The 22,543-nt window shown below is 42.1% G+C and overlaps 2 protein-coding genes across 3 annotated transcripts in view; both read left to right on the forward strand.

The window, feature by feature from the left end:
- Positions 1-7,780, forward strand: part of sv2ca (synaptic vesicle glycoprotein 2Ca) — a 29,626-nt gene extending 21,846 nt beyond the window's left edge. The window contains exons 4-12 of one of the 2 annotated variants that reach the window (XM_076270050.1): positions 2,134-2,267; positions 2,948-3,037; positions 3,473-3,583; positions 4,336-4,424; positions 4,841-5,005; positions 5,188-5,321; positions 6,398-6,604; positions 6,842-7,001; positions 7,597-7,780. In XM_076270050.1, coding sequence (XP_076126165.1) covers positions 2,134-2,267; positions 2,948-3,037; positions 3,473-3,583; positions 4,336-4,424; positions 4,841-5,005; positions 5,188-5,321; positions 6,398-6,604; positions 6,842-7,001; positions 7,597-7,780 — 1,274 coding nt within the window. The remainder of the gene's footprint in view (positions 1-2,133; positions 2,268-2,947; positions 3,038-3,472; positions 3,584-4,335; positions 4,425-4,840; positions 5,006-5,187; positions 5,322-6,397; positions 6,605-6,841; positions 7,002-7,596) is intronic. The other variant, XM_076270051.1, reaches the window with a different exon arrangement.
- Positions 7,781-16,967: 9,187 nt separating this feature from the next.
- iqgap2 (IQ motif containing GTPase activating protein 2) overlaps positions 16,968-22,543 on the forward strand; it is a 52,984-nt gene continuing 47,408 nt past the window's right edge. The window contains exon 1 of the mRNA XM_076271000.1: positions 16,968-17,252. Coding sequence (XP_076127115.1) covers positions 17,207-17,252 — 46 coding nt within the window. The 5' untranslated portion in view covers positions 16,968-17,206. The remainder of the gene's footprint in view (positions 17,253-22,543) is intronic.

Here is a 22,543-nt window from a genome sequence, read left to right on the forward strand (position 1 = left end):
AGGCATTTCTTATACAGTACTGCATCAAGCTGTAGTCAATAAGGTGTAGTCCTACATTAGAATTCCAACTGTGTTCAATTCCCCGACTATCCATGCCTGACAGGGGTAATGTCTTTGGAATGTTGTTTATCTGTAGGGATGAAGTGCAGAATAAAGAAATGTGTGAGGCATGATAATGCCAGAATGAATGGAATGGGATAGCCATCAGCAACCTGGCGTTTTGTGTCGCTGAATATGATACAATGCAGCTTTAGCTTCCTGCAGTTCCTACCAGTTGAAATGTTGCTATTCATAGCCACGCACAGCGTTTTTAACGCTGAGAGGAAACTAGAGGTGCATTTTTATGCCATTCCAAGCTTCTTGTTTTAGCTTTACCTGACCGTGACGAGCAGCAGATGGTCCTTCTGGTTCGTACAGAGCCCCCCTGTAGAGCTCGGCCGTTTGTCAAGTGTTTCAGTGAAGCACCAGGAACTTCTTTTTTTTTTTTTTGTAAAATGTAAGTGTCAGTGTATGAATGGTGAACACAAGATCGCCACCCCACCCCCCTTTTCTCTTCACACACACACACAAACACACACACACACACACACACACATATATACACATACACACATACACATACACACACAAATGAGAACATTACCTAAACTGACAGTCTTCTGGGTCATTCAGGAGCTCCAACAGCGGGGGCCATCCAGAGGCCATGTTTCACCACTGTGCTCACTATGCCCCCTGTTGGCAAACACTGGCACTGGGGTCTCTTGCCACAAGGACAGGGGCAGGAGGGGCCAGGGTGGGGTGGGGGTGCGGACAGCGGTGGTGGTGGTGGTGGTGTGTGTGTGTGTCTGTGTGAGGGGGGGGGGGGGGGGCTGTACAAGCATACAGACATGCTCCAGCAGTGGTGTGGTGTGGGAGTTTGGGAGTAAGATTAAGTCCTCTCCATCATGTTGATTTGTGATGATGCACTGTCTGTGAGACACTCGTGATTAATGTGTGAGTGTGAGTTTGAGTGTGTGTGTTGTGTGTGGATAAATGTGTATCCATGTCTATATGTGTGTTTCTGTGTGTGTGTGTGTGCTGTTGAGTCTGCGTGCGTGTGTGTATGTGTGTTTTTAGCAGGGAGGGTCATGGAGACCTGTGTAGTGGGAAGTGTGCCGCAGTATGAGAGAGTCTCTGACTGTGGGCCGCAACAGGCCCGGGTCCGTACTGCATCTGTGTGAAAATCTCCTGCTATCTAGGGAAGTGGGCTGGGCTGCGGAGGTTTGCGTCGAGTAAGAGCAGCGCTGGGAGATTAATGAGGCTCGGCGCCAGGCTAGGTAATGAAAGCAGACGCAGCAAGAAAAATAGCACCGCTGTAGTTCAAAAACACATCCTATTACGTGGAGTTCACACACCTCAGACAAGGTGTGTGTGTGTAGTGTAGGTGTGTGTGTGTGTGTGTGTGCGGGCGTGCAGGCATGTGTATGTCTGTATGTCTGTGTGCATTTGTGCGTGCATACACTTATTTCACATATGGGAGAATGAAGCAGCCACGCAGCGATCTCATTACAGTGAATGCCACTTCGGGTGCTTCTTCCCTCATTTGTCCCTGCTGCGTGATGTCGTTTTGAAGAGAGACTCTTTGAGCCGCTTCATGGCGCACTGGAGAGACAGCAGGTTGAATTATTTTACTGTCAGAGTCTCTAATGAAGCGCTAAAGCTGCCGAGATATGCTGCTTAGGGAAAAACATCCCAAAATCGGAATATTGTTTGGATAACCACAATTGTGTCATTAATTTGGCACAGTTGGTTTTCTACATTTGATTTTCACTTGAGTGTAAATTGTGATCGATCAATTTGAGACTCCAACAGTGTGGTGCTGGTGTTATTTTTAGCATTTCCCAGTTTAAGAATAACTTGCCTTTTTGTTTTTGTTATGTTTTTGCTTGTATATTTGTGGATGTGATATTGTTAGGTGTGTGTGTGTGCGCGTGCGTGCGTGCATGTGTGTGTGTGTGTGTGTGTGCATGTGCGAGTGTGCATTTGCATGTGCATATTGGATTGTGCACGTGTGTATGCATTCGCCTGTCACAATCTCATGCTTGCCTTTGTATGTGTCTGTGTGTTTGTGTGTGTGTGTGTTCTGCATTGCAGGCTGGAGCTTCAGCATGGGCTCGGCCTACCAGTTCCACAGCTGGAGGGTGTTTGTGGTCGTGTGTGCTCTGCCCTGCGTCTGTGCCGTGGTAGCCCTCACCTTCATGCCCGAGAGCCCTCGCTTCTACCTGGAGGTAAAGACCAATACATCACAGACACAGCACGCTAGCAGTCGAGGAATTGAGCAGGGGTGCACTGCATATGACTTCACTCGTGGCTGAGATAATGACTTTCTGCAATTGCTTTTATGATTATCACAACAACAATACTACTACTACTAGTAATAATAATAATAATGACAATGATAATAAAAATACTTGTTCTAGAAGATGAACTGACCAATGAGTATAACTACGGTAGGTTTAATTTAGCCTTATATCCAGTCAAGCCCTCTATTGGGAATTAGAATTGTCCACCTTCAAAAAACTAGGATAAAACCTCCTCCATTTATTACGAGATCATTACTGTAAATGCTTGCCAAAACAGTGGATAATGACTGGATTGTTGTGTTTGAAATGATTCTGCACTTCATTCTGCCTCACTTGATTCAAATGTTAGAGCAGGAAAACGCTGCACGCAAGTGCTGTTGCTTGAGTGATGGGGGAGGCTAAACGTGAGTGAGCAGAGCTACCCTCCTTTGAAGAGTGTGACTCACACAGGCCGTCGTGACTACCTCCACTGACAGGCTGAAGTGGCAAAGTGGGTGGCTGTCACGCAGCTATGCTGATAGTGGTTAATCCCCTGTTAATTCCCTGTGGATTTCTCCTCTCTCTCTCTTTCTCTCTCTCTCTCTCTGTCTATCTCTCTCTCTCAGGTGGGGAAGCACGACGAGGCCTGGATGATCCTCAAACAGATCCACGACACCAATATGCGAGCGCGTGGACAACCCGAGAAAGTCTTCACTGTGAGTCTGCCTGGCACGAGCACACACACACACACACACACACACACACACACACCGAATTTCTAAGCGGTTTAGCGCGTCGTCACGTTTTAATATGCTGAAAATCGTAGATGATTGTCTGTCTCCCCCCACATTTATGTTGGATTTAAGAAATGTTTTGTGGCCCCAGCATCAAAGTTCACCACTATGCAAGCTGTATACAAAATCAGGTATATTGAAACAAAATTCACCAGTCTTCATATGATGTTAGCAATTTTATATTTTAAGATTGTATACTTAAATAGTGTTGATCATCTGAAATACAAGAACAAAAAGAACAAAAATATCCTTCATAATGTTTAGTCTAGTAATTGTTTTGAGTTGGCTACAGTTTGGTGGTGTCCCTCTCGAACATATATTTTAAAAAGCATTATTTGTTATTTATCTGTGTTGCAGGTTAATAGGATCAAAATCCCTAAACAGTTAGATGAGTTTGTGGAGATGGAGTCTGAATCCGCAAATGCTGTTTCTAAAGCCATCTTCAGAATGAAGACTGAACTTTATGGGGTAAGTGCCATTTGTCCATTATTTCACACACATTAAGTAAGGGATAATGTATAGAACGCCGGTCATTACTGGGAAAATAAGTCCCGACAGGGCGAACCGGACCCCGACGCGCAGCGGAGGGGTCTTGTTCCGCCCTGAAGGGACTTATTTTCACAGTAATGACCGGTGTTCTATACATTATCCCGCTTATTATACGGCTACTTGCCAAAACGAAATAATAAACTCCCCACGATATGACTTTAACCTACATGTACATAACCTAGCCTATTTGTTACCGTTCATCGTGGCATTTGCTGAGAAACAAATAGTTCGCAACAACACACGCTGCTGAACTTGAATCAAACATTCTTTAGAACACAGCTGATCAACCGTCTACTTTCACGTTTGAATGAAGTTCCAGTCCTTGCGTAGTGATATGAAAGACGTATCGTAAGCACAAAACCCGTTGCCATTGACAGCGGTAATTATATGTTTGCAGCGGTAATTACATGATATATCTTACCGCTAGAACTTTGGGAAATCCTATTCAAGTCAATGGAGCGTTCTACTAGCATTGTGAAGAGCCGTATAATAAGCACAAATAAAACATCAATGCAAACATCCGCAAGAATATATTATTAGAACTCAAATGATGAGAAGGCTAAATGTGTAGATGTTGGCATAACAAAACTGCCGCTTGTGCTTAGTGATAGTACTTTATATGCCCAGGCTTTGTCATGCATATTTGATTGAGGAAATGTTGTTTGTTGCAGATCTGGGTGAACTTCCAGAAGTGTTTCAACTATCCAGTGAAAGACAACACAGTGAAACTGGCCATTGTCTGGTTTACCTTGTCTTTTGGGTAAGGAGGCCATTTTCTACTTCTGTACATTCATTACATACACAATGACTGTTTAAGTGTGATATTTTATGCAGGAATCAGAAGTATTTAGACATTATTCAAGGTCTAGTGCCATCAGACATTGATCTGTGCATATTGATTGAGTACCTTTCCATACATAGGATTTGTAAAGTCTTTAAACTCACTCTAAAATTGACTGAGACTGAGGCAGGCATCTTCAATGATTTTGATTTGTTTTTCTCCAGATAGATCAACCTCAGCCACTAGAAATAGACTTAAAAAAATGGCACATTCCTCTCATTGATTTACACACAGAGAAAGAAAAAATGCTACTCAGTTTTGTATCATAGAATATACCCTTCATATTTATGTAAATCTATGAATTCATTTCTATGCATATGATCCTGTGTCACCAGGTACTACGGTTTGTCTGTCTGGTTCCCTGATGTCATCAAGCATCTGCAGGCGGACGATTATGCATCCAAAGTGAAGATCCACACCAACGAGCGCATCGAGGATTTCACCTTCAACTTCACTCTGGAGAACCAGATTCACTCCAACGGCTTATTTGTTCGTGACAGGTACAGCTAAAAGGCTTCTGTAAGATATTGTTTAGAAATAGTGCTGTAACTTTCTAATAGTTAGAAATTGTGCTGTGCTGCTTTCCTGAAGACTCATGTATTTGTATAGTCAAGTTGAATCATGAATAGAATACAGTAGTTTAACAATCACTCAAAATATCTCTTCCATGTTACCTTTGCAGTTTTGTGAATATGAAGATGAGGTCTGTCACATTCATTGACTCCACGTTTCGTGATTGCCACTTTGAGGACATTTCTTCTGTGGGCTCCTTCTTCCGAAACTGTACATTCATTGGAACTTTCTTCTACAATACAGGTGAGTTTGACACAGTGAAGTGTCAGTGATAGTCTGATAGAATGTTTACCTTCAAAATTACCTGAGGAGTTGAATACTCCCAATCACAAACTGCTGAACATCTGTTACCTCCATGAAGCAGACATCCCATGTGAATAAAAGATGACTAGAGTGTCTGACACCTGTTTGGGCAGCTATTTTGCTGATTTGTGCCTTAATGTTGTACCAGTTTCATTTCTGAAATGTGAAGTCACAGGACACAGGACAGGATTATAAATCTCTTGTGCGTGTAGTTACGGGCTTCCCACTGTGGCTAATCCTCTGAGTGTCTTTTTCAAATAATCATACCACAACAACATCAACATCAATCAGAACTGTTATGTCATCTAAATGATTTGTAACAGTCAAAAATGGTTTATGGTTAAAAATCCGCTGAAGTACATTGTCAATGATGATGATGATGATGATGACGGTTGATTCATTTTAGGTGTGTTGCCAGCTTCATACAGCTCTTTAGCCTCAGACTGAAACAAGAATGCCCTGCGAGGCTTAGACCAAGATGATAAATAAGATGCAGTCCCCAGAGAATAATATACTAATATTAGTTTTACAGTAATAAACAGTAATATATTATGATGCAGCTGAAAACTCACACCCTTTCTGAAGCCATGGTGGGTAACTATTGCTGTTTTAATAATGAAGTAGGTTTCCTAATTAGCTGCATCATTCCTAGGTGTAGGATGTAGGTTGGACCAGGCTGTACAGTGGGAGGCAAGACGTTCTGATTAGTATTCATAAGGATATTCATAGATGATTTTCAATATTTGTCTCATTACTTTAAATGCAGACTGTGACTCCATTACCTCTGGTTTAGTTCCTGGTGTTATTAGGATATTAATTCTGAGCATTATCCTTCACGTAGATGGCTGGTCATTTACTGAGGTAATTTTATGCTACCACGAGAAGTACAGAGCTGAGAAAGTCTAGAATAGAGCATTAATGTCTGGCGTTAGAGAGAAGTTATTATAAATTATGAGCTTTTAAAGGCAAAATTGCCATTCTTTAATTGCATGTGTGTGTTGTTTGTCTTTTTGCAGACATTGATGACTCCAAGCTCATCGGGGGAACGGAGGTTATCAACAGCACATTCATTCACAACAAGACAGGCTGTCAAATGACATTTGACGATGACTACAGCGCCTACTGGGTTTACTTTGTCAACTTCCTGGGCACCCTTGCTGTGTTGCCAGGCAACATAGTATCTGCTCTTCTCATGGATAAAATAGGGCGCTTGTCTATGTTAGGTACGAATATTGTTTTGCCTGCCTACAGTAGACTTGAAAATCTGAAAATAAGAATTTCTCTAAATATCTGTTTCTCTAAATGTCATGTTTTCACATGCCACTGTGATATAGCCAATCTTTATTAACTGTTTCATTACTGGGGGATATATAGGACATAGGAGTTTTGATCATATTTTTTTATTACATGTACATTGCAGTATTTACACAATGTTGTTGCTGTTTGTGTTGTTCTTACAGGTTTCTCCATGGTCCTGTCTGGGATCAGCTGCTTCTTTTTGTGGTTCGGCACCAGTGAATCCATGATGATCGGCATGCTCTGCCTCTACAACGGCCTGAGCATATCTGCCTGGAACTCACTGGATGTGGTCACCGTAGAACTCTACCCCACAGACAGGAGGTATGGTATGCTAGTGGGCTAGTAGACACTCCTTCATGGTGTAGTCTTGTCTTTCCGTAGTTCATTTGTCAGAGTCTTTATGTAATTTCCCCTTCTGTGTGGGTGGTGCAGTTCGCTCTATACTGCTGGTAATACAGGTGCACACGCACCCACTCAGGCAGATAAACAAATAAATTACTGTGTTTATTGTGTTGGGATGTTGTGATTACATTAGGCCTGTGTTTTACGGTCTCTCTCTCTCTCTCTCACACACACACACATACAAAAGCACAGACGCGCACGAGCACGCACACACAAACGCTCACGCTCACACACACACACACACACACACACACATTTTCTTTACCAAATCAATCCATTTGACCTTTTTGCCCGGTTTTATTGCTTCTTTGTTTCACATCTGAATTCCTTAATCTTGTATTTTCAGGTATCTGATATCTAAGAAATTAAAATATAACTTATGTCTGTCCATCTCCATCCCCCCTTCCTTTCTGTCTGTCTCTCTCTCTCTCTCTCTCTCTCCCTCTCTCTCTCTCTCTCTCTCTCTCTCTCTCTCTCTCTCTCTCTCCCCATCTCTCCCTCTCGCTCTTTTCAGATGCACTGGCTTCGGTTTCTGTAACGCCCTGTGCAAATTGGCGGCGGTGATGGGGAACCTGATCTTCGGCTCTCTAGTGGGCATCACCAAGGCCATCCCCATCCTGCTAGCGTCCTCCGTTCTGGTGGGCGGGGGACTGGTGGGCCTTCGGCTGCCCGACACGAGGAACAACGTGCTCATGTAACCCCCCCAGTCCTTAAAAAAACGAAACACCACACCGGGAGAGGTGTGGCACCGGGCAAAAGGCTTAACCCAGCTAACTTATGCAGACTACCCACATCCACTGTATGTCATACCTCATGTCTTGCTCTACTGTTAAAATTGGTTAGATACATCTCCCAGATGTTTATATTGAAGGGGAGTCATATTAAGTGTACATTCATGACAGTTTTACATAATACTCAACAGTAATGTGTACCCAACAGGGCAGCTGGCATTCTCCATTACCCTATAGCCACACACATGCTATTATATATGATAGCATCATAAAAATAGCTTGGCTGAGAATCAATCTAGTCTGACAAAGCCTACAGTTTACTCATAAAACTTTCTCCTCCTGATTATGTAACCCTGTGTCTAAAGTGCGTGTCGGGCTCCTGATATAGCCGTAGTGGGCAGTGAGTGTCCGCGGCTCTGAATGGGGTGAGTAATGACGTGGCGGCCGCTCCTGGTGGTGCTGCCGGTGTAAAAACAAGCGGTAATGAGCACCTGGAGCCTGCCACGTGTGGGCCGTACTGGGCCTCGGCCAGCCCTGCAGAGGTGAACAGATGAGGACAGAGAGGGAGGAGGAGAGAGAGAGATGTGGGGGGGGGGGGGTTGTGCATGGAGCTGCTGTGACACAGCTGGCAGAACAGAAGAGAGGAGAAAGCGCCTGGCTATGGGTATAGGGTTGGGGTGGGGTGAGGATGGGCTGTGCCAATCATGATTTTACATGCCACTTAAACTTCTCACCTGCCGTGCTGTTAGTGATCTACGTAAACATGTATTATGTTCAATGTGATTGACGTTTGTGGTTTTTTGTTTTCTTCAGTTGAGAGAATGAAGAGGTTATGGAAAATTAGCTGCTCTGTGTTGTCAAAAGAACTGTAATTTGTGCTTCTCCTAATTAATTCTATGTTTTATGATATGGTTGTTCAGATTGAAAATGGATTTATTTTTGGATGCAGATGCAAAGTCTCTCAACTGGTTTTCATGTCAGGGGCAACTATTTCACACCATTGCGAACTAGTGTACTTAGTTAAAAAATGAGAAAAAACAATGGTTTAATGTGGGTTTATAAAAGTTTGCATAAATGCATTAGTGGAATCTGCATTGGTAGTGTTGAGAAAGCCTTTTGCCCAGGTGTCCTCTTTATGAATAAAAAGGCCATATGAGGTAATTGTGGGTGTTGTCATAATATATGTACATATCAAATGTAGCGCTAAGCTAAAAATTTATACTTTGTTGGCAGCCACATTTCTAAGCAAAAGAGAAACATGCCCAGCTCTTTATTTTTGCTAACAAATGTACTGGCTACGTGTTCTGGATTTGTGTTAGACTGTTTGTGTTGTATGCAGGCTCTATGGCAACCTGTTTTTGTTTTTGTCGCTTCTATGCCTGTTTGAAATGATTCGTTGAGGCAGTGACTGTACATACTCACGTCATGCTGCTTCCTCTGTGAAACACTGAATGGCCTTTACAAAAATCGTGCAAACGTGCCTCTCCTTGTCAGAGTGATCTCACCCATACGTTAAGAGAGGAGGTCACCTGGGCAGTTTCCCCCGAGGTCGAGGTCGCAGGACCCGCGCGATGAAGGGGGGAACGCTTAGGGTCCTGCTCCAGTCACCTTCCATTACCATTGTGAACATAAAGACGTCTTTGTGCTTGTAGTATTTCCTACACCATACGTAACACTATGCAAAAGCCTCAAAGTCCAGAGTTCTATCTAGTGTTTAAGTGAATATCTTTTCTGTTGTGGTCCCTCAAGAGAAGTGGAAGAATGATTCCATCAGCAATAATTAAGTGTTATGAATTGAAAACATTATATTTATTGAGACTAATTGAATATGGAGATGGATTGCGTTCTGTGGACCCTTAGTGGCATGTGGCAGTGGCACATTGTGCAATTCCAGATGCTAAATATACATTGAGACCAACTCTGTGTAGAGTACTGTTAAGCTTCAGGAGTAGAATCACCTGCATCCTACATTGCTGAAACTCTAAGAAGAGCTCTAATAACAGTAGAAGCAGGACAGGGATGAGATGGATGGGAAGGGGGGGGTAGATGGAAGGGGGGGTTGGGGGATCTGCTGTGAGAGGCTGGGGTCTTCCACCCCCAGCAGATGGCAGTGTGTGTCTGGAGCAGAAGGGAGGGAGGGGAGGGGAGGCCTGCAGGGGCTCCCCAGCAGTGCGACAACAAGCGGCCATGAAGGTTTCCAAGTAGCATGCGCTTCATTAGGCTCTTCAGCAGCTTGAGGTGTGTGTGTGTGTGTGTGTATGCATGTGTATGTGTGTGTGTGTGTGAGAGAGTGTGTGTTCGTGTGAGAGAGAGACTTTTGCACAGTGTGACAATATGGTAGGGTGTAACGATTTAAAGCATGAGATAAAATTCACTCTCTAGTCTCTGCAGTGTTCTGGGCATAATACACAAACAGTGGCACATCAGTGTTGCAGACTGCAGGCAATAGGCTGCACATTTTAACCTTTCGCTGATAAATGGATATTTATTTCACATATTTTATATGATTATTTAGTAGTGTGATGTTTAAATGTATTATTTATGTAATATTTATATTTGTTTATTTATTTAATTGTGTTCTTAATTCTGTTCAGGCAAGACAGTTAAAGAAAGATTGTCATTGCCAATGCCAGTGTCAATTCTAAACATAGTCCTTTCAACATCTCATACTGTTACGATTAATTGTATAAATTCTTGAATGCGGTGTAAAGTACAGTACAGTAAAGATCCGTGCAATTGACTGCAATAAGAAACCCATTATCAATTTGTTTGTTCCTTTATAAATAAATGTAATAATTTGACTATAGTCCCTTTTCCAGGGATTTTTTGCAGTTAGCAATACAGCTGTCTTACCCATAGAGGGCAATGGCACGCCACTTCTGTTTAAAAACCTTGTGGATGTAGAAGAGTTCTGTTCGTAATGTCATTTACATTAAAAGACAATCCAGAACACACTGATACTAGACCATTAGCGGTTCCAAAACTTGCCTTTAATCATGCTAAAACTGTTTCTGTGTATTCTATGTTTTATTGTTTTTTTTTAACCATTTGACAAAAATAGTCTGAGAAGTAGATAACATTTGAACAATTCCAATTATAAAGAGCTCAAGTGATATTTTCCTATGGACTGTATTTCACAGAAAATACTGGTCATTTTTTCAGATCTGTTTAGATTGCTTGGTAAAAGAGAACGTTAAAGCTTTTTCTTGAGCTCTGTCAACAGTGATGTTAATAATGAACAGATACAAAGAGGGAAGTCTGATATCACAGTCTGATCTTAAACTGACTGATATGAACCACAGTCATTTTTGGTGGGAACTTGCTTGTGTGTTTCTGTGTCTTTGGTGTTTGGCTTGTGTTGCTAGCTTAGTGTTTGTTAATTCACACTGTTAAAAAGAAGAAGAAAAAAAACACATTTATGGTGAGTCAAAACAAAAGATTTACAAAGCAGTCTGTGGGTGGAATAAATTAGTATTCAACATTGTCAGCGTTTTGTTAACATATTACATCAAGCATAATGTGATAACTGATCCTAGTTAAACCCTGCAAAGTCCTCCATATAGAAACATGCTTCAGTAGTAGAGTCATACGGAATTCTTCATTAGGCCTGTGACATACCAAAGCTACCTGCTGCTCTCGCAAACCTAGCAGTGCTATGCAGATGTTTTTGTTTTGTTTTGTTTTGTTATCGTTATTCTGTGACTTTCCACGATGATGAGTTGGATGCTGTGGTTATATGTGCAAACCTTTGGTGAATTCTCATGTGGTGGATCTGCTTGGCTTCTTTGTGCGTGTGTGTATGTCCGCTGAAAAAGGAATGTTTGTACACTCTCCCCTGTCACCCATGTGATGCGTATCTGTGGCCGTGTGTGAGTATGCTTGTGTCCGGTACAGTGTTATTTATGCTGTTGTGTGGATGTGTGTTGTTTCATTCTTTCGTATTTTCTTTCTTTGTGTGTGTGTGTGAGTGAGAGAGAGAGAGAGAGAGAGAATGAGTGGGTGTGTGTGTGTGTGTGTGTGTGTGTGTGTAAATATTGTATATATTGTTGTTGGGGTTAAGAGTATTGTGCTTTTGACTGACTGAATCATGTTCAGATTTGTTTGTGACTAATGTTCAACTCTCTTCACACCACTGTCCTTTCCCAACAAATAACCAAACATTCAGTATTGCATTCAAAATTGCATGTATGTGTGCGTGTGGTGTCAAGCTTTTTGTTTTGTTTTTGTGCTTCAGTTGTGTTTCTGTGTTTTTTTGTCAGAAAAACAGACCGTATTTATTTGGGATAAAATGTGAATGTATCTTCTCATGTACATGTAAGTTATTTTTTTTTCTTTTTTCGTTGGACAAAGAAAGGAAAAATCTATTTATGGATATGAAGAAAAAAAGACGTCTATTGCTGTGAAGGGCATGCCTGTACTTGGGTGACTGTACATATGTGGAGTATATTGTCTATGGAGGTGTGTATCAAAGTGTTTGCCAAATGACTTATTATTTTACCGAGAGATTCTTGTGAGTGCTTTTAAGAAGGTCACTGCTTATGGCCTCATGCCATGTACATGGTAGAAAATAAAGTCATGCTCTTTTCACCAAACCCGTGTGCTATTTTGTCTGCTATTAATATGTGAGATCATTTTTTTGCTTCAGATTTGCAACAAAAATTGTGTTTGTGTTTTATGTCATAGGCTACAGAAGCTTTTAGTTCAATTTATTAGCCATCAGCCTGAACCACCACAAGTTTACAGTGTTGTTGTCTTGCTTTTGATGCATTTCTGCTTGCATTTGATGCTTGCATTTCTATCACCACTAAGTGCTTCTGTTCCATTCTTGTTTTTTATTTATTTTTTTATTTCCCCCTATCCCCTTTGACCCAGCCTGTTCTGCTTTTTGCACCCCTTTTAATGGTCTCTGCCCCTCCCCCTCAATCCAGTAGAATTACCCTGTCCTGTGTCTTTCCACTTGGCTTTCTCTTCCTCACCATTTTTGCATTTGTTTCACAAACAGTTGTTTTTAAAAGTCTATGGGGTGGCATTTATTTCTGCCTCTCACCTCTCTGCTTGCATTCTCCTCCATCTCTTTCACCATCTCTAGAGATGACAACTGAGTGGTGGACACAAACGCTTGCTTTCTCCGTCCTGTGTATGTGTTTTTGTGCAGTTATGCATTTGCAATGCTCATCATCCTGATGTGTTGCCATGGAAATCTGATGACAGCTTCGTCAGCCAGGGCATTAGGCACATTACCAAAATGGTCCCCTTTGTAATATTCCTATGATGATGGTAATAAGCCATTGATCTGTAATAAAATATGTTTAGCATAGGTCAGAGAGGGAAACACCCATTAAAATGGCCTATTCATTGATTTCCTAAAAAAACTGATGCAAATAGGCAAAACTATTTACTGGTTGAACTACAATTTATTGTTACTATTTATGTAAAACAACAGTTCTCATGTAGAAAGCTATGCTGAGCTGGTCAAGAGGTACATCCAACTGCAAAAAAGCTAATCGGTAATATTTGTAGTCCTATGCTTATGAGTGTCTGTTGATCACTACATCCCTAGTACATGTACGACTGTATCACCAACACTTTCCCCCTTACACAGTTTATGCTGTGTTTTATACACGCATATAGACACATTAATATATAGCTATTATAAATATAAAGCTATATATACAGTGTATATATATATATATATATATCTTTAATGTGTCTATATATATATATATATATATATATACACTGTATATATATATATATATATATATAGCTTTATATATATGGGCAATTCCATGCAAAGGTCATCCTTACCATGGAAAAAAAAAGTTGTGCGTACGCAAATAAAACTGTTGTTAAAATCTTCATTTAAGTCTATATTTTATTGTTTGTAATTGATCTGATTGAATTTGATGGAGAATTACACTCTTTTTACATCATAAATATGGTGTGCAACCATACAGAAACAACATTTTTCACATGGTAATATTATACATATTTAAAAAGTGGATAAATGGACCCAAGGTTCAAACAAATTGTGTCATTTGACAAATTCCATATTGACAAGGGAATGGTAGAGCAATGTCTATGCTCAGCTTGCCTTTAAGAGCACAACTCCTTACATTTGTAAGGCTTTTGTTTTTAAGTCAGCAAGTTCCATGGCCATGTCACATCCATAACGTTTTATAGGAAAAGTTTATACTACACATACAGTGTTGATGCGACAATGTCCAAAGTGTCTGTGCAAAGCTGATTTATATCAATGTAAAGTGTTATGACCAAATTGTGCCCCTTTCTTACTTTTAAAACCTTTAATGGTGCGTTATGGATGTGACGTTATGGATGTTACATAATGTGAATTTACAAGACGGAGACTTTATTATACATCAAAGCCGATAAAACGTCTGTTCTGGTGGCATGTCAGTTTTAACGCATTTCACCTTAGTGTTTACAATTGACATTTCAAAGATTATTAGGTTGATCAAAACCACAGGGAGGCCTTGCCTAACCATTAGCAAAACAAACATAATATTAAAATACCTCCAGTGATTAGCCTAGCCATAGCCTATTTTCAAGTGGCCTAATAATGAAAATCTGAGCGATTATCTTCCTGTAACTTTCATACTCTTGTTGTACAGTAACTGGATTATCGTGTTAGCTGGTGAAGATGGCTGACTTTGCAGCTGGAGTTAACATAGCAACCTCCTTCTGTTGCAGATCTGTTCAGCCTGCCGTTCACATCTGTTTAACACAGTTTAATTTTAAATGTGACGCGATATGCCAGCATTTGAAGTGTCAGGTCCTCTGTAGCTAATACCCACAGAGTAACATGAGTAACGGCAGCAATAAACTAGATGTACCGCATAGCGGTACAAAATATGACCACATCTCAGTCCTGCATATTCTCTTCGCAAAAATAAATCACGCTTGTCAATTTGTCTCCATCTCCTACTCCTGCAACTCATGTGCATGTAAATCACTGTGTGCATATGTGAGTTTGCTTTTGTTTATAAGAGTGTGTGTGAGTGTGTGTGTCTGTGTGTGTGTGTGTCTGTGTGTGTGCATGTGTGTGTCTGTGTGTGTGCATGTGCGTGCCTGTGTTTGTGTGTTTATGTGTGTGTGTGTGTGTGTGTGCGTGTGTGTGTTTGCATGCGCACATGCGTATGCGTGCCTGTGTGTGTGTGTGTTTATGTGTCTGCATTCATGTGGGTGGGTGTTTGTGCATGTGTGTGTGTGTGTGTGTGTGTGTGCTTGCCTGTCTGAATGTGTTTGTGTGTGTGTGTGCTTGCCAGTCTGTATGTGTGCGATTGTGCGTGTGTGTGTGTGTGTGTGTGTGTGTGCATGTGCGTGTGTGTGCAGGTGCGTGTGTGCACGTGCGCGTGCATGTACTTTATGTGTGCAAATCACAAATGAGTGAGTATGGGTTAGGTTGATATGGGCTCTTGAGACTAATATACCATAAATATTTTGTCATTTTGGGTGCAACGGTTCAGGTAGGGCTAGTTATTTAGTGGAGTGGCCACCAAGTTTCATGTTCCCTGGTGTTTCAGTAACCCGGGAATCACTGACCAAAATTGATGACGGTAAAAAAAACTAAAACATTTTTTTTTTAATATTTTAAATGACTTGTCCTGATTCTTCCTGTGGATCTTAGTGGGCACTGAGGAAGCAATAATTTCATCGCTAGTTTTTCATGATTACTATTTCAATTGTTTCATATCAAAATTCACTACTTAATTATGTGTTTTATGTAGTTTGTCGAGGACTGGTTCAGACACGTCACGTGAAACCGTCACATCCATAACGCCAGTTTTTCCTACATAATGCATTACGAAAATGACGCATAGTTTCAAAAACACACTTTTTGTGTTCATTCAAGTCTCCTTCATGCTACATATATCATAGTTTCGGCAGTTTCCTTAAAAATTCACAGAGTTTGTAGAAAACCTGTAATCTCTCACAAAAGTGTGTCCATTTCATGTCACATCCATAACGCTGATAAAATGCCTTGTATTCTTAAGATGAAATTGATTATATGAAATTTGAGGATTTCTCAGTATTCAGAGGACAGAGGTTACATTAAAAGTTATGCAAATTAATTCACTGATACTAATTTTGCCCCCACACTAAGGCATTTTGTTTACCAATATGAGTCCAATTGTCACATCCATAACGCTGGAACTGCCCATATAAAACATGATTGTGTTTTGTTCTACCTCGGGTGGAGGCACCTATCTATCTCTGTCACACTGCAGTGCCACTTGTGCTGGGGACTCACTCATTAGTAGGCCTACAGGGTCATCCCAAGCAGTTCTCTATAATGAACTGTGCAGAAGGGGAAAAAACAGAACCTTGAAGGTGAATGACATCAGACTCCATAAAGGATGGGGAGAAAACAAATATAGAGTAACCTCACTCCAAAAGCTATCCTAAGGCCTCCTCATTGGCCTTTCTCAACATCAGGACAATTAAGCCATCTTACTCTTCACTAGTTAACTAATTAACTAATACCGATTCTGAATAGTTGATTTATTTACATGAGTCAAATCAGGTCAAGTTTATATTTATATAGCACATTTCATACACAGAGGTCATTCAATGTGCTTTACATAAACAAAAGCAAACAGTAATGGTTATGGTTATGGTTGGCAGATGCTTTTGTCCAAAGCGACATACAAATATAAAACAATATAATATTTAAATTTAACAGGGAACAGATTATAATCTAAATGAAAAGCCAAATGAAATAAACAATGAAAATGAGGGGGGAAAGCAATAATAAACAATAATGTTCATTCAATTAATAATATTGACAAGTTTAAAATCGTTTAAAAGACATAAAACAACATACAATTATTACTCAGTGATAGTGATGCTAGTCAAACACTCCCAGTGAACAGCAGCACTCTATGTGGATTCAGACTATTAGGCAGTTTTCCCCATTCCCTGTGGCACAAACAGCCTCAACTCATGAACTCAAAATGTTTCCCGTGCGCATTCTACAAACGTGGGCAAAATTGCGCGCATATTTTAAACTCAAATCCTAAAAGTAGGTGAGCCGCCAGGTGGAGCTGCGGGTAGATCATTAGCGCGCAGGTTGGTATGGCTGGGGGTTTGGCAGAGGAAACCGCTGTGGAGTAGAGAGAGGTACAGCCTCTTGCTCGAAGTCAACGCTATGGGAGCGAGCTTTCTGAGTGAGAGACGAGCGACATGAGTTGCAGCTGACTCCATAATATTAACAACAAACCTGTAATTCGGCAGCTATTTTAAACGACCTTTCTTCGGTTATTTGGCGCATTTCGATTTGTTCAACAGACGTCGGGTCGACCTACCAGTAAGTTTATAGTACCGGGAGCTAAATCTTGTCAAGTGTTTCTAAACTGGGGAAACCCAAGCAGGATGTACCATGAAGACGGCGCAAATTCACTCAGGCCACGATATGGATGTAAGTTAACAGAACCGTTTTTGCTTTACAGTCAATGACATATTTAACAAACAAGCAATTCAACTTTCTGCTTCCACTGTGATTCTGGAGATGCATTCTTGCTGACTAGTATTAAGTTGACACAAAACTGCTATAGTATATGAAAACTTCAGTTGTCAATGAATGAATGGATGGGACAGTGCAGCAGAATCACACCTTGATTTTTTTGTTATTTGTAGGTCTACTGTTGCAATTTCTTATAGATATCTTGGTATCCAGAAGGCCAATATATGTGTGAACCTGGAGCATGATTGTGTTTGTAGTACCTGTCCCTGTGAACATGTCTAGATTATGCCATTGAGGACATCCTGTGGCAAACTACAGTAGGCCTGCTGGCCTATAGTTGGCCACTGTATGCTGGCTTTAGGTTTCTCACATGTTCACCCTCAGTGTGTGTGTGTGTGTGTGTGTGTATCAAGTCATTATTCTAAGCAGGGATTACAATGATTTCAGTCGTAGGTTCTTCTCCGTTTGGGTTCATCCCCCCTGTGTTATTAATTTTATGATGACCATTATTTTATTGATTGAAATAAACAGGGCCCTTCAAATGACTCATCTCTATGTTAAGACTCAGGTGTCATCACAGTTTGATCAGAAAGCACCTCCAGTGAGTCATACAGTAGCTAGATTGGTCAGTGAGTCCCAAGAATCTGCTTGTCATCAATGTGAAATAAACTTAGCAGCAGTGCAAGGCAATGTTTATCCACATCAGATAATGTAATGGCATTTCACTCCAATGCTTGAGTGGAATAATCAAGTCACTGTAAAAGACCAATGTACACGTCCACCTAAGTTACAATATATGTTCTGTTAGGTGAATGAATGTGGTGTAGGTGTAAGGGTGTGTGTGTGTGTGTGTGTGTGTGTGTGTGTGTGTGTGTGTGTGTGTGTGTGTGTGTGTGTGTGTGTGTGTGTGTGTGTGTGTGTGTGTGTGTGTGTGTGTGTGTGTGTTTTTGTTGGGGTCTGGCAGTGGGCTACATGGGTGTTTCTCAACACGTTTGTGTGTGAGTGGTTGTTTAATGGTTTAATATTAACCACACAGCTGGTGACATCAAACGTCAAAACCTGATAGGGATACTGTTTGCTCTCTCTCTCTCTCACTCTCTCTCTCTGTGTTTGTGTTGTGTTTGCTCTTTTTTAAATCTGCTGATGTCATTGGGATTTGTTGACATAAGGTGGGATGGGGGATTCATTAATGTGACAGACAGATGTTTTACATTTCTAAATCTACCAGTATGTCATTTCTCAGGGTTGATCTAGTTGAGAGTTTATTGCAGTATGTCTGACAACTCTGTGACTGAAAAGGAATGCATTAATGGTGTTAGGCTAAAGTTCAGCAGGCTCTGTATGCTACCATTTTCTCAGCAGTTATGCAGTGGGAACTGCTCAGTTTCACTTAGGTATTTTCATTTCTCTTTACAGAATGCATATTAATGCTTTAGTTTCAGTTTCCTCTCTCTATAAATAAATATACAGACAGGATGTGTTTATTAAACGAACAGGTCTGATACAGCCGTGTGTGGCAGATCAAGAAGTGATGTCCTTTGATTGTTAAAGGCAGTTCAGCAGAATAAATGAGGGTCTCACTCTCATGGGATTGTGACGGTCTTCAGTGACTGTTTTCACTTATCTACCAACAACACACTGACCTTCATATGGACCCTCTGCTGTCTCTAGACTAAGGCAGGAAGTATTGCATCTGGACCTCAGTCGTGTGGTTGTATTGTTATGTGATTTATTCTTAGATTGTTCTGTGCTGATGCCAGTAGAAAAGTAAAAGGGGCAAAGTTAGCATTCCTTTCTCGGGGTCTGAGACCACAGGATGACTGCAGAAGGTGGATGTTCAAGGTGAGGTACCCTCCACAATTAATATTCAAGATGGCTTTTCTTGCAGTGCTCCCAGTGCCAGTCATCAGACAGTAGAGAGAGAGAGAGATGGCCCTGGCGAGATTGAACTCAAAGGTCGTCTGCAGCTGTAACTCATTACTTACTGAGAGGAGGGGTGGGGGATTGAGAGCCTCTTAACTGCAAGCTGACTCAAAACGGCCTTTGCCAGCCCTCTGATTCAGAATCACACTATAATGACATGACAAGATATGGCAAAAGGTTAATAGGTATGCCCAGCGGTAGCTGGCCAAACAGTCCTAAGGCTATTAGTCTGTGTGCCAGCTTTTCTTTTCTGCCAAGATGTACTCATCTGAAGATTTTTTTTCCAGAATAGGAATTGATGACACGTTAATGGTTGCCTCTCAAGGCACATAGGCACAAATGGAAGAGATACTCTTGTGCAAGCTTGATCCCATCACCTTCTCTGTGTCTGGCCACACTATTGGAGCTGATGCCACAGATAGTGTGAACAAAAGGCACTGTACAATGCAGCTCCACAGAGATTGGTTGGCAAGCCCGTGCCTGCATCAGCCAGAGGAGATGGCTCCTTTATTTTGTGCCGGTCTGGCTGGCATGATCCACTCGCTTGTTTAAAAGTGTCAACGCGTGGGCACTCTTTACCTGTCAGCAAAATCAGTTTTCACGCAGTGAGTGAGTGAACGATGCCCAGGAGGAATGGGGCAACCCCCCTGGCACTGAGACTGAAGAGGGCAGAGAGTGTGCACTCTTCAGTGCCCATTGGCACACAGCAGGCAGGGCCTGCACTCTCAGTGGGAAAAGTGTCATTTAGTAGATTTGGATCTCTCTCTGTGATGGGTTAGGGTATTGCTCTAGGGTATTGGCACTTGTAGGGTAGATGTGTGAGGATTCTATCAAGTGCCCGTCTGGGCAAATACTGATGCGTGAGTTTGTTATGATGTGATACATAGGGACATACTGTATCCCATTGAGGTGTCTAAGTTCAAGTTAATCGTGTCTTTCTGATGCACTTAAGGCCATCCAGGTGCCAAGGTCAGATTGGTTCCCTCCTCTGAGTCCCAGGGCAGCTCAAGTCAATCCCCTCCACCCAGATACTAGCTCTCCCAATGGCAGGAAACTGGGGTCAACGCAGCCTCTGCCCCCTAAAAAGAATGACACTAACCTCAAGAGACACTGTAGAGCCTGGAGTAGAGGACTAACATCCTGAAAAAGCTCATCATCTGCATTAAAGAGTGGCTAGCAGTCAGCTAGATTTTAGAAGTGATTTGCTTTGGCCCCAGCAGTGGCGCGACTGGCTGGGGCACCTGCACCGTACGCTGGCGACCCGGGTTCGATTCCCGCCCCGTGGTCCTTTCCGGATCCCACCCCGACTCTCTCTCCCACTCACTTCCTGTCAATCTCCACTATCCTATCTAATTAAAGGCATAAAAAGCCCAAAAAATATACTTAAAAAAAAAAAAGAAGTGATTTGCTCAAATTAGAAATTGAAACCAAAAATTGCATCCGACCGTTGATTACAAAAAAAAGCATGCTCATACATTCTTCAAAAGGGGTCAGTGCTCATAATTTTTTTGCATTGATCAGCATGGACAGTATGACCCCCTCAAAGTCCCACAGCACTTGGAAATGGGTCACCCACCTCACCCCAGCTTTCTCAAGCAGCGTAACCTTGCAGCCGGTGTAAGCAGAGCGGAGCGCCTGTGAGGCCACGACATCAACCTCCTACTGACAGCAGGAGCCCTGGGCCTCTTAGCCTCCTCCTAAGACCCATTTAGAGACACATTCACAGGCCCAGAGAGCGAGCTACTCATCCAGAAATAAAGGGATTGCTGGGGATTTAGCCGAGTAGGGGACGCAGGAGGGAGGAGCCGAAGCCGGAGGAGGTGGAGAAGGAACCGGTGGGGGTGATAGGGTGTCTGTCAGTAGTTCAGCCAGGTACAGATCACTCTAGGGTGGCCATAGGGGCAGCCGTGGCCTACTGGTTAGCGCTTCGGACTTGTAACCGGAGGGTTGCCGCTGGTTACCAGTAGGCACGGCTGAAGTGCCCTTGAGCAAGGCACCTAACCCCTCACTGCTCCCCGAGCGCCGCTGTTGTTGCAGGCAGCTCCCTGCGCCGGGATTAGTGTATGCTTCACCTCACTGTGTGTTCACTGTGTGCTGAGTGTGTTTCACTAATTCACGGATTGGGATAAATGCAGAGACCAAATTTCCCTCACAGAATGAAAAGAGTATATATACTTATACTTATACTTAGACCTAGGTTTCATTACCAATTACAATGACCACTCCACCATTCAACAGCCAAGTCACAGTCCACATCCTGGATGGTGTACATCACCCCAGTCTCCAGTCAGTCCACATTCTGGATGGTGTACATCACCCCAGTCTCCAGTCAGTCCACATTCTGGATGGTGTACATCACCCCAGTCTCCAGTCAGTCCACATCCTGGATGGTGTACATCATTTCCCAGACACACCCAGTCAATTTGTCACTGATATTTATATTGAAGTGATAGAAGATCATTACGATGCATATATCGGAGAAGGTAACGTAACACGGCGGTGCATTTGTTAATTAGTTTAGTTCGGTTATTTGTTGATAAAACACTATTGCTAGTTTTAAGGCAAATGCAGATTGACCTCCACCGTAGCGTAGCTGCCAGCATGTTCTTAATCCCCCTTGTGTCTGCGTTAAGGCACAAGGAGAAGCAATTCAAGGAAAGATGAAGTAAGTGTGAAATAACTGTGGGTTGAGGGAGTGAAATGTGTTTCAGTTGCGTGTGTCAGCAGCCCTGCATGAGTTTATTCATAACCAGGCGTAGCTCCACGATCCCTTCGTTTCTTTATATCATAGCATACAAGTGGCAGCCAGATTTGAAGATAGCTTGTGGGCCACAAAAATATTTAAACTGTCAGGATCTGGACGCAGGCCGCTAATTGAATAGGCCTGTTCTAGATGGTGTACATCACCCCAGTCCTCAGTCACAGTCCACATTCTGGATGGTGTACATCACCCCAGTCCTCAGTCACAGTCCACATTCTGGATGGTGTACATCATTTCAATCCCCAGTCACAGTCAGCTCTGAACCCTGAACACTGTCCAACTGTATGATGTCATGGTGGGTTGCTATAGTATGTATAATTCCCACCCAAGCCTTTTGTGATCCCAGTTTGTGTGTGTGTGTGTCTGTGTGTGTCTGTGTGTGTGTCTGTGTCTGTGTCTGTGTCTGTGTCTGTGTCTGTGTCTGTGTGTGTGTGTGTGTGTGTGTGTGTGTGTGTGTGTGTGTGTGTGCTCATGGTGAAACCCTTTGTTGAGCACACCCTGCAAACTACGACAACAACAAGATTTTTTTTCCCTTGAGTATCACGGCTCATTAATGCCAAGG

Source organism: Alosa pseudoharengus, unplaced genomic scaffold (assembly GCF_046254945.1).
Source record: "Alosa pseudoharengus isolate Yale_2024_CS ecotype anadromous, Long Island Sound unplaced genomic scaffold, YU_APseudo_1.1 YU_APseudo_1.1_scf_6, whole genome shotgun sequence".
Taxonomy (NCBI): domain Eukaryota; kingdom Metazoa; phylum Chordata; class Actinopteri; order Clupeiformes; family Clupeidae; genus Alosa; species Alosa pseudoharengus.